The 12,581-nt window shown below is 45.8% G+C and overlaps 1 protein-coding gene across 5 annotated transcripts in view; it reads left to right on the top strand.

The window, feature by feature from the left end:
* Nucleotides 1–12,581, top strand: part of LOC120586721 (kalirin) — a 434,187-nt gene that overhangs the window by 403,587 nt on the left and 18,019 nt on the right. For 4 of the 5 annotated variants that reach the window (XM_039843223.1, XM_039843224.1, XM_039843221.1 and 1 more), the window contains exons 30-33: nt 692–882; nt 1,315–1,416; nt 2,755–2,897; nt 5,562–5,664. In XM_039843223.1, the coding sequence (XP_039699157.1) occupies nt 692–882; nt 1,315–1,416; nt 2,755–2,897; nt 5,562–5,664 (539 nt within the window). Of the gene's footprint in view, nt 1–691; nt 883–1,297; nt 1,417–2,754; nt 2,898–5,561; nt 5,665–12,581 lie in introns of those variants that run through there. The other variant, XR_005648786.1, reaches the window with a different exon arrangement.

Here is a 12,581-nt window from a genome sequence, read left to right on the forward strand (position 1 = left end):
GGATCTAGCTGCTCCAGGTATGGTCTGTGGACCAGCAGCAGCAACTCCAGCAAGCTTGTCAGAAGTGCAAATTCATGGGCTCCATCCTGCTCTCTTGAAGAGTGGTGGGTGGGCAGGTATCTGTGTTCTCACATACTCTCCTGGTGATTCTTATGCACACAAAAGTTTCAGAACCTCCGTTAAAGATTTAAAGCGGTATAGATATAAACCGTTGAAGATTCGTGCACCACACTGTACAGGAGCAGCCAAAGAGAAGCGTCCTAGGAATGGAAAAACGACAGATGAAACAGAGTCCAGGGAACGCAATTAGGCAATGTTTTTCTCCTCAGCCCCACTCTGAGCTCTGAGACAGGGGCAGTTGGGAGCTGTGGAGGAAGGAGACGTGTGGGAGGTTTGCCCTTGCAGGAGGTCCCAGGCTGACAGTGGAGCTGGGAAGAGCTTATGTAGGATTTTGCAGAGTGTTCCTGTAGTACTGCTTATGTGCAGGTGAGCTGATGCAGAAAGAGGGATCTGCTCACAGTTTTATACAGTTGTCCATTCAGTGTTAGAGTCTCACAACCAGCCGAGAGACAAAGTGCCTTGGAAGCCGAGAGCTCCGTTAGGGAAGCCTTTCTGCAAGAGCGGGGTGGAACATGGCACCCTGAGTGTGGCACTAGAGAAACTCCACAGGGTGGAAATGGGTATTTTTCAGGGTTCGACGAGAACTTGGACGTGCAGGGGGAGCTGATTCTCCAGGATGCTTTTCAAGTGTGGGACCCGAAGTCGCTAATCCGGAAGGGGCGGGAGCGGCACCTGTTCCTCTTTGAGATCTCCTTGGTTTTTAGCAAGGAGATCAAAGACTCTTCAGGACACACGAAATATGTTTACAAGAACAAGCTACTGGTAGGTGGGGCCGGTGGGGTAAGACAAGACTCCCTGTTTTCATAGAGCCCTTGGGCAGGACGGGATCTTGAACACTCAGCTCATCTCTCCCCTGGCGCCACACCAAAACCATCCTGGACAAATGAAAGTGCCTCCTATTTGAAAAGCTCCTCCCCACCCACTTCTGCATTTTAGAGTTCACGGTTCTTCTTCCTGTTTGCTTTTAGCGCCTCCCTCTTCACCTTCCCTCCCTGCTACCTGCTAATCAGGCACGTGCCTGTAGGTCCTTTCATCCTGGGTAGATGAACAAAGTATCCAGTCTATTTAAGTTTGATTGACAGAAGCCCCTTCCTCGGTCCTCTCCTCTTTGTTGCCTTTCCCTTCCCACCCCAGCCCTAAGTTTCCCCACTGCCTTCCCCTTCCCCGCCTCTCACAGGCATTTCCTGTCTACAGACCTCAGAGCTGGGTGTGACGGAGCATGTAGAGGGGGACCCCTGCAAATTCGCCTTGTGGTCTGGGCGCACCCCATCCTCAGACAATAAAACCGTGCTGAAAGTAAGTACTGCTCTCTGCTGGGCGCAAGACCAGGGTTGGGGGAAGAGGGGTGTGGGTAGGTACCTCACACCTAAAAGCTGGGGCCTGGAGATTCCACTGAACCACTGGACCTGTCTTGAGAAGGGCAGCATCACATGGGTATCGAGGAGCAGATTCTGTCATGAAAATAGACCCAACATCTCAAAGACAAGTGATGTTCCAAGTCCATGCACTTGTAGGAGCATAGAGTGAAGACGGCAGGGAGTGGCCTAGTGGGTTTCCTCAGCGGGGCCCGCTGAAAGATGTTCTGCCTGTATGTCCCCTTCAAGTGTCAAGGACAACAACTGACCCTTTGACAAAAGGCACCTTGATTTGCTCTATATTCATTCAACATTATTTTCCTGAACACCTTGTACCTCTAAGGTATTCTACTCAGTATTGTAGGGGATAGCTATGTGTAAGATATGGACTGTATCCTCTGGGAACTTAACATTCTAGAAGCTCTAGTAAATTATACTAGCATGGGAACTATGCTGATTGAGAAGAATGTTAAGAAAGGGCCTTCTACCAGGCGACGGCGTTAAGGAGTCATTTCAGCTCTCCGGAGCACACGCAGCCTGGGAGCTGAGTCAGTGCTCGTGGCAGCGTTAGTCTAACTGAGAAGAGATCCTGAAGGTGGCTCACGCACCAGTCACTTGCTTCTCAGGGAGGGGCCCATCACCAAGGAAAAGATGTCCAACCCTGACCAAAGCTTCACACCTGTTCACCCTGAATTGCCAGCATAGCTGCTGCCTATCATGGGGGAGAATTACCTGAAAAAAGTTCCACAACAACAAATAGGGTATTTATGGAATGCCAGGCTAAAAAGCCAGGAGTGACCTTCAGTCAGTACAGCTTATGTGGCCATACTAGGTGTTGATCGTCCTGACGTTTATTCATACCGGTTCATAAATAGCCTCTGCCTTCAAATGCCCCCTTGCTGCCCCTCCCAGTGCTCCCCAGACCTCTCCAGAATCTAGGAACCAAAGTGTTAATCCCTGGCCCAATGGGGGACCTCCAGATACTGCTCCAGCCCCAGGGCAGATGTCGGTATTGGTTAGTGCCTTACAGATTATTAAATACTTTGAAAATCACCCCTGTACAAGTCTACATTGAGTCCTGAGGTCATAGCCCTATTCTCGGAGTTGGAGAAACATGAATGTGGAGTTGAAGAGTCATAAGTATAAAATGAGAAATAAACTCTTCCAACGTTTGGTTTCTTAACAATAACAGACTAAGCCTGTAAGAGGAGGGCCGAGAACTGTTTTGGCAGGGTAAAGGGAGAGGGGGTTCTCACTCTTTCTCCCTGTGGCACTCCAGGCCTCCAACATAGAAACCAAGCAGGAGTGGATCAAGAACATACGAGAGGTGATTCAAGAAAGGATCATTCACCTGAAAGGAGCTTTAAAGGAGCCAATTCAGCTCCCCAAAACACCAGCTAAACAGAGGAACAATAGTAAGAGGTAACCAGCGTCTCTCCCCCAGCACTACCTAATGCTTCTGGGTGCGGGGGTGGGGTGAACTTTTGTTTCCACAGGGATGGTGTGCTCTGCAGGTGGCACCCCTCTCTATGAAGCCCCAGCGAGTCCTACCTAAGATGTGTTGTCTCTTCTTTAAGCGTCTTACCAGTTACTGTCAATTCAATTCAGCAGGGCTTCATTGAGCACCTCTTACTTGATAGATATTCTACAAGGTGCTATAAGAAGATAAAAGGAAGTGTAAGATGATGAGTCCATTCTCTCAAGAACCATCTAACAGTCATGCCTCACATGTGGAATAGTAGACAAGAAGAATCAGTACTACCCGTAGGGACAGTAAATTCAAAGAGAGAAGACTTTAGATGAGCATTAGAGTGGAGTGTCTGGGGAAGGCTTTGGGAAGGAGGTGGGCCATGATAGGAGAACTCTGTGGATCAGTTCGACAGTAAAAAGGCTTGCATACTGTAGTGCATGGGGATGGTATGGTGGGGATGGTACCACTGCAGCTCTGACCTCCACCCCTCAGAGTCCTCACCTTCATTATCTGAGATAAGCAATGTGATCAGGCAGAAGAATACTTATTTTTTGTATCTTCATCTCTCTGGACCTTTCTGAATCTCAGTTTCCCTTAGACCAGTGGATGACTTTTCAAATATTTCTTTCTCAAGTCTCCGTGTGTCAGTCACCTACAATGACTTTTGGAGGCCACTTCAAAAGAAAGCATGCAAACACTTCATGTCAATTTTGGAAAAAAAATAAAACAAACCAGGAACCTGATGGTGATGGTTGTTGGGGGTAACAGGCTCTCCTCTCCCCTCTTCACAAAGGGAATAAATCCAGAAGGTTTAGTTGACCCTTTGGCACCAAGCGGAATACACAGGCCAGGGAGCTGCAGGGGGAGATGGTAGCCAAAAGAGGGGCGTGACTAAGATAGAGGCAGCTCCAGATTTTCCCTGTCATTGTCCTGCGACGAGGCAGTGAGAAGCTTTGGCAGACTGTGCAGAGAGAACAGCCAGGCAGTCTATAATTTCGTTAGCTTGGCTTCCTGGATATGGGGACAGAGTTTATGGAGGAGTGGATTGGCTCAAGGAATACTGCCCACACTCTTGGATGGGCTCCCCACATCCCCCAGAACTGGCTTCATCTGGAGTGGCCCAGAAGGGCCTGCAGTGGGCCAGAATAGTGGGCAGTAGGAAGTACAGCCAACTCTCAACTATCTGCAAATGGTGGGGAGCAGTGGCCCAGATATTTAAAACAACAGATGATCTAAAAGTCCTTTATTTTTGGTTTTGAAATGCATCACATGATTTCTTTTTACAGCAGATTTTCCTTCCTACAAATGTGTGGCTTATGTTATTAAAATAAGTTGGCATTTTCTAAGCCTACAAGTGGTGGTGAGGGAGCAAGTTGACTTAGAAATGTTCTGGGTGGGAGAAAACACATTTTCTGACCAGTAGACACTGTGTATATACACGTACATCACATGTGTGCCCACATGCACACACATGTCCACATACGCTCACATACACCAGGTGGTTATAGAATCTGTGAGGCAGTGTCAGTATACGGGGCATTTTGCTCGTGCAGTAACATTCTCAGGCAGTAAGTCCCTCTTCTCTCTAATGCCATGACTTCTCCATAAGCAGCATCAGGGCTGTGACATTCATAAAAGCCTCCAGGGGAAGACTGTCATTCCCTGTGCTAACGTACCACCCCTGGCTCATATCTCTTCCAGTTTTTCCTGACACGGAGATGATTTAGCCTTTGCCAGTTCCTAGGCATCTAATCCCCCTTTGGCTCTGGCCCTGGGTTCAGAGCAAGACTGGAGAGTTGAAGGAGCATGTGAGACATGTGGTTCAGTTATATAGTTCAGGGGCCCAAGAAGGGGTCCAAATGCCAGGGGTGCACTGGGGAGCCTGTCTTATCAGACACTCAGGAGCACAGCTGTCTCAATAGCTGCTGTGGAATCTGTGACTGTTCTCCTATCTTTAAAAAGATGCCTCGGCCTTCTGTGTTCATAAAAAGCATGAGCTCAACAAGACCCACCAAAATGAAGGCGGTAAAGTCTTCCTCATACCCAGGAGCTGAGGGTCCAACACGAACTTCCCAAAGATAATTGCCCCTGGAGAAAGTATCTCACTCCATTTTCTTGAGAAGAAGAAACACAAGTCAAGAAAAAAAACAAAAAGTATCTTATCAGTTCTGTTTTCTTTATAGGTCAGCTATAAATCAACCCCAATCCTGTTACAGGATGCAGAAAAACTATGCGAATACCCTGAACTCTAGGACTATTGGATAGAAGCCTAGGTCCTAAGTAGGATATACCTCTTTCTACTGCCTGTTATACACCCATTCCCAGTTAAAATGAATAGATAATTGCCCCCTCTGCACCATGGGCCAGAGGATTTATGGAGAAGGAGTCATTTCATGTTCACTTATCAACAGAGTGATTATGTATGTACTAAGTACAAGATGTGACATCATTGAAAATCACATAGGGCTGCTCCCTTTAGTGGGATAATTTTAGACAAATCCCTGCTCAAAGTGCTGAGGCTCTGCTCTGCCAGCCCAGCTGGAAATCCTGTCTGCTCCAAACCCACAGTGGCTCCCCCCACCCCCACCCCTGTTTTTTCTCTCTTCTTCCTGCAGGGATGGAGTGGAGGATGTTGACAGCCAGGGAGATGGGAGCAGTCAGCCGGATACCATCTCCATTGCCTCTAGGACATCTCAGAACACAGTGGACAGTGACAAGGTAGGACAGTGCCCCAACCTTCCTTCCCCTAAAACTTCCTGTTGGCTTAACCACCCCTGCAGAGTTACCCCAGAGGATTTCTCCCATTATGGAGGTTGACCTCAGGAGCCGGTTGTCTCTCTGTAGGTCTGGAGGAGGTTATGTCACATGGTGGACAGAGATTGGGGCAGTCAGCCATCCTCTCACGTTGTGAGTCTAGCAGAAGTGGCGAGGGTGAAGAGTGGGAGAGTCCCCTTCTGCGATGCCCCATATGGGCTGCTTGGACTACTCTGCTTTCTGGGAGGCTGAACTCAGGGTGCGGAGGCTGGGATAGTTTCCTGAGACCTCAGTAGCTGTGACTGGCTTGTATTTATAATGATTCGAACGGGCTCACCTCAAAGTTAGACCAAGACCAGTGGCTTGGGAAATGGCCACGGAGATGCTGGTTGGTAGGTGCTTCCTGTCCACAGGGGCTCCGGTGGAAGTGATACCTTTCTCTGGCTAGATAGCGAGGCTCAGTTCCTGAGGGGTAAAGGACCAGGAAGTGGTACATGGAGCAGCGTGTAGGGATGTAGTAGGCTTGTGAGAAAGCCGGATCACTTGCTCTCTTACATTTTGCAGCAAATAAACAAAAGTCAGGAGTGCTGATGGAATGAAAGAGAGAAGGTGATAGCCGAGGGTCAGTGTACTTGTTCCAGCCAGGTGAAGAATTCAGCTGTCTTATTTGCAGCAGGTACACAGCAAGGCTTTCTCCCTGACCCTGCCCTAGTTTAGTGACCTCAGGATCAGAGAGTGTGAGATAATATTTTGCTGCATATCAGCGATTTTATTAAGGAAGGTATGGATTTTCAAAGACCGCTTGGCCTCAGTTTACCTACACTTGGTATTTTGGCCTAGTCCTTCAGCCTCAGGCAACAGGCTGTGTCCTCGTTTCATTTTAGTTTTCTAAGTTATGGGTATTTTTTAAGATGATCTGCATTCATTAGGACTTTTCCTAATTTTTTTTCTTACTGGAAAAAAAAGACTATGGGCCCAAACCTCCTAAGATCACAGTGCTAAATCACGCTCATGGACATTCAAGGTAATTCTATCTGATAACCCTGCCTTCAAGTTTCTAAGCCATTTTTGACTCTCAGAGTGGACGGAAAATTGTGGGGTTTTTTTCCGCTTGTAAAAACATACAAAGAAAACTATTTCAGTAATTTCCTTTCTCATCTGACTTGTCGTTTAGAACTATAACCTAGAATATCCTATGAATGAAAGTGTTTCTTTTTAAACAGTCAATGGGTAGTAAGGGAAGTGCAGTGTTTTCCATATTCAGACTGAGCCCGTTAGTTTCATAATCCAGGGGATTCATCCCTTCCCGTTGCTGCTCCGTCTTCCCCACAGCCCTGACTCACACACAGACCCCTTTTGTAGAGCTTTTTGTCCTCGGAAGCCGTCAGCTCCAGCCATGCCTTGTCTCCTGGCATGGTAGGCGAGGCTAAATGAGGACAGGAGGCATTTTGTTGCTGATGAGGAATCTTGGAACCTGCACATTATTCTGTAAGTCAGGAATCTGAGGCCCAGAAAGACTGAGCGACTTGCCCAAGAAAATCCTAGAAGTTAGTCAAGAAGCAGGAACTAGAACCCAGATCTCTCTGATTCTTTGTCAGAGAGATCTGACAATGTCATTTTTCCCCTCACTCTAAAAGTCAAACGTTGAACTCCCAGTGCTAAGGTTAACTCAGCTGGTCAGTCTTTCTGCACATTCCGCAAAACCATTGGTCACATATTTGTGAAAAAGCACCCACCATGTGCTGAGCTCTGTGCTGGATACTGTAGAGAGATGTGGACTATTTGTTGAGTGTGAATCCTCATTTGTGTGATTTTCGTTTCATGTGTGTCTCCATAGCCACACTGTTAAGCCCTGATGAGGGCAGGGGTGATGTCTGTCTGTTTCACTGCTGTACCCCTGGCACATAGCACACACAGATGATCAGGAAGTACCAGTGGAGTGAATGAACAGAGGGGACATAGTCCATGATCTCAGGGAACTCCAGTATTAAGAGGCAGCTAAAACAGGTGGTCTGAAAGCAGCCAAACATACATTGTAGTTTTAAATATGCTAAAGACGCCTAGAGGTTCTCTTACCTCAGAGCAGAAAGCCTTAATCAGCAGGAGAACGTGGCCTGCTGGGAACATTAACCCCCAACTATCTTCTCAAGCCTTGGGAAACCTGGGCAGCAGGTTGGGAGATGATGAGAGAGTCTGTATTTCATACACGAAACCTGTAAAACCACTTAGAAATAAAGAGTAAAATAAAGAGAGGGGGGTCTATAATTTAGAATATTCTTACTCTTTAAGACACAGAAGAATGATAACAGGACAACCATGTGTTCTCCTTGACCTGCAGTCCCCTTCATCAGAGAAACCATTAATTGGAATCCTTGAATTCATAGATGTTATCAGCAGTGCTAAATTTTCCCCTAACTATACCCAAAGACCAGGAAACTGATCGCCATTCGTTACCAAGTGGTCAGGTAAACACACTAAAGAAAAGAAAGATAGGGGGTGGGGGAGGAGAGAGGAGGTAGACGGGGTAATGGGGGTCAAATATAGGGGGGTAAGGGGAGGGTGAAGTGGGTAAAGGGTATCAAATATATGGTAGCTGAAAGAAACTGGACTTTGGGTGCTAAACACACAATAGAATATACAGAGGTCAAATTATAGTGTACACTGGAAAATTAAATAATTGTATTAACCAATGTTACCCCAATAAACTTAATTTTAAAAAAGAAAAGAAAGATAACAAAGTGGATTGATTCAGGCAAACTGAACCATATTCAACAAAAAGACAAACATGGGTGGCTGTGGGGAGGGGACTGGGCAGACACCTCACGGGGATCAGAGGCATTTTAATAGTGATTTCTAGAAAAGGCCCCAGTCTTCCTCTTCTAATCCAGAGGAAATAGAATAATGGCACTGCTGGGGCGGGTAGATGAGGAAAATGTCACCACGAAAGGACCGTGATAGACTGATTTGAGGAGCCGTGGGGCCCTAGGGCCCCTTTCCAGTCACCTTGTGTGTATTTTGTGTGCCGTTGTGGGGAGGAAAGGGTTTGGACACACCCATGTTTATATCCTGGCTCTGGCACTTTGTTGTGTTGCGTGAGTTACTGCACATTAATTTCCCTATCTGTAAAATAAGGATAATACCCATCTCACTGAGGCATTGGGAAAATTAAGAAAAATATATTCACTTGGCCCCTGTGATGCATGTAGTAAATGTTAGTTTCAGCCATTATTGGAGGGGAAATAAATGTTTACATACTGTGAGTAAGAGTGTATGATTATTCAGCAGACTGTGAAGATCTCTGAAAGTTCTTGGGAAAAGTCCTGTCCTCGGGTTCCTTGTCTGTTTACTAATTGCCAGCAGGTTCTTTTCCATATTAGACCTAAAGGAAAACAGCTTCAATTTATCTGACTATAAACAGAACAACCTTACTCCTCTTTCCGTTTGGTAGCCTTTAGAATCTAAGGCTTAGATATTTGTAGTTAGCATTGGCTCATGGGTTATTTTGTTATTTAATGGGTTATAATCCATCACTGTCATGTATTCATTTTAATCCTCAACTTGTACCACCTTTGGCCACGGGCAACCCCTGAAGCTTTATATATGTGAAGACACGTCTTATCTTTTAATCTTCTCTGCTTAGAAGTCCTCAATTTCTCCAGACGTTCCTTGTAGTAATGTATTTTTAGACCCTTCCACGTCTTGATTGTATTCTTCTGGATTGACTCCAGTGTGTAGTGATCTATATAAGGTGGGGCATCTGGAATACTGCAGGTCTGATCTAACTAATGCAAATTCAGCCCTTGATCTGGGGCTACTCTGTCTAGTCTCCCTACGATGGTACATCATGTCTAACAGTGGTGTACAGAGTTGCTCATAAAATTGCCACAGTCGTTTTCACGGGCTGCCCTTAGCTTGGCAAGTGACGTAGTAACCTGAGTATCAGGCACTTACTATATTAGATTTTCTCATTTAGTTTCATCCCAGTATCCTAACATGTTATGAATATAATTATTTTGTCTAGTGTGTCAGTTATATCTCTCAGCATTATTGGATAATCATACCTTCTGTAGCTTCATCCAAATTCTTGCTTAAAAGAGAAGATTGGGGACAGATGATCAATGCTTGGTCTCCTTCTTTTTTCTCACCCAGGTTTTGACACTTGGAACCTTTTTCGTTTGACTCCTCTTTCTAGGAAAGGAAACTTGGCCACTAGTCTCTCTAGCAGGAGAGCTGGGATTGCTCACTGAAGGTGCAAATCCTCCCTCGATGAGAAATCAATCTAATTTTCTTAATTCTGCATTAAACGCTGACAAAGCCAACATAGGTGCATCAATAGCTTTCCCCAAAGTTGCTTTCATTCAACTTTCAAATAGGTCTGTGGGTCTGTGTAATTAGGTTCTACTTTACACCTGTCTCATGCAAAAGTGTTATTTCCCTGGAGGCAAATGGATGAGCTTACCTTGTGCCATGGTGGTCTGAGCCCCTTCCTATTCTGCCCAGGAATATGCTCATGCTACTCTGGGCATTCCACGGTAAAGGGTCTTTTGCCTGTAGGTTTATTATTAAGTGATGGGACTTTGCAACCACACTGTATAAAAACCAAATTATAGAATTCTGGTTAATCAAGGCTAAGTAATGAAGTGGCAGTGAAGAAGTATCTTGTCGTTTAACGTGATGGCTGTCTGCTGACTGATTTCTAGCTCATGGTACAGAAGTGGCCATTTGCACATTGACAGTCCCTGTGCACGTATTTACCATTTAGTCTAGGCATGCTGGAGACGCTTAATAAATACTATTGAATTGCACATTGCAAACTCATCCTAGTAGGGATACTCCATCCAAAGATCACTGTGAATTTCTAGACATGTCCAGGCTGGCTGGAGACAGGGAAATTGGAGTGAAAATGAGTTGCAGGTGCTATTCTCTACAAAATTGTAAAGGAGAGAACACTGCTGGAACATCCCTGGGCTGATTGTGATTTGAATGAGAAATTCCAACAATAAGCTAATGTGATCTAAGATGCAAGGTGGACTGATAATGGCAATGAACTGAAGGGGGACAGGGAAATGCCTGGAGAACCTGGAGATTTCAAAATCTAACTCAATGAGTTTTAAATCTGACCTATAGTAGATCATGACCAAAATTGTGTTTTACTGATTGGGAGGGAAGGCTGTGTTTAGAGATGGTGAGAGCTCAACTAAGGGGAAAGTCAAGAATCCTACAATGTTACTCTCTGCAATAACATGCAGTCGGGACAGGCAGCCTGGATGTTAGAGTCTTCTGGGAATAGGCTTCTGTAGAGCTTCACCTGGTTTATCAGAAACTGATAATTCTGACACCTGCACACTGGGAACACATAGCAGGCCACTAGGTGCAAGGGCTGTAGTCAAAAAGGATCTAGCCTCTGCATTGGCGCATCGGCGAAGGCCTGGCTGGAGCATTGGTGCATTGGTGCATTGGTACATTGTTGAGGGCCCAGCCCCTGCATTGACCTGTTCTAGCTCTCTTCATTCACACACTGTGTTGAGGCATTGCTTACTCCATAGCAGGTGCAGTTCTCCATGCTGGGAGGACAATAATGAACGAAGCAAGGCCCAGCCATCCTCTAGCTTCCTTTCTTGTAGGGAGCTAAAGGTAAATAACCAGAAAGAGAAAGGATGTCACCTCTAGTCTTCAACTAATAGCATCAGACATAAGAGGCTGCTGAGTTTTTCTTCTTAGGAAAAGTGGGCTGATGCTGCAATTGGAAGAACTTGAGTGTGATGTAAGAAATTATTTTCACTATAGGGATTAGTGTCGATAGGAGAACAGATGATTGTAGGGAAAAATGGGCTTATAAATTTTTAAAAGCCCTAAGAGAACAGGGCTGGCCAATGGATAGAGCTATTTGGGAGATTGCGGGAAGGGAGGAAGGAGAGTATCCTAGATCCACTTGTCTTGAAGCAGAGTCTGAGACTCAGATTCCTGTGCATATAATTTAAGGAGATGTGTTCTCAGGAAAAGGGGTAAGGAAACAGGACCCATTGGGGAAGGAGGAAAAGCAAACACGCATGTGGTTTCAGCTGGAGTCTAACTCAGTCTGGCTCCTGAGCATGAATTTCACCCAGAGTTTGCCCCACCTTGAGGTAAGGGGGCTGGCCTTTTGTGTCAGCTGCGAGCTGTTAGTGGCCACCATACACAAAAGCTGGATGGGTGCCCTGGTGGGAAAGGAGATCGGGGTGGCATGCAAAGCATCTACTGCAGGAAAGAAAGGGGATGTAGCAGGAAGGGGACGGGTTTTGAGATCAGGCATGGATTCAATCCCCAATTGTTTGCTAGCTGTGTGACCTTTAGTAGGTCATTTAATCATTTCATGCCTCAGTCTCCTCATCTGTTCTGTGAGGGCAATGAGTTCTTCTCTCCAGGATTTTGAAGAATTAGATGAGAGCATGTTTGAAAAAGTGTGTGAAGCAGAGGAGACATAAGGTAGGTCGCTGTCGGAGTGACTGCAGGGCACTCCCCTGCAAGGAAATAGACAACGTGCTTCCTGGAGTTTTAAGGACCCACAGATCACTGGGTTTTGCCACTGAACAGAAAACCAAACATCTGGAAAGGTGGAGACTTAACAGTGTCAGGGCTAATAAAAACCCTATCAGCTCACACTAGGTCATAATTTTCACTTGGCAAATTCTTAAAAACTAGAATTTTTAAGAGTAGTCCACCCAAGTTTGGGTCTCCAGACTATTATTGTGACAGCGTGTTACATTTAGCTGGGGTGCCTGAGCAGGTGAACCACCTACTGGAGATCCAGCCCATAAAATGCACTACATTAAAAGCTGAAAAAAATGTGGTACATCCTTTGAAGACATTCCTCAGCCCTTCTGTTATTATGCCCTTTGTCT

This window comes from Pteropus medius, unplaced genomic scaffold (genome assembly GCF_902729225.1).
Source record: "Pteropus medius unplaced genomic scaffold, Ma_sr-lr_union100, whole genome shotgun sequence".
In the NCBI taxonomy this organism is placed as follows: Eukaryota; Metazoa; Chordata; class Mammalia; order Chiroptera; family Pteropodidae; genus Pteropus; species Pteropus medius.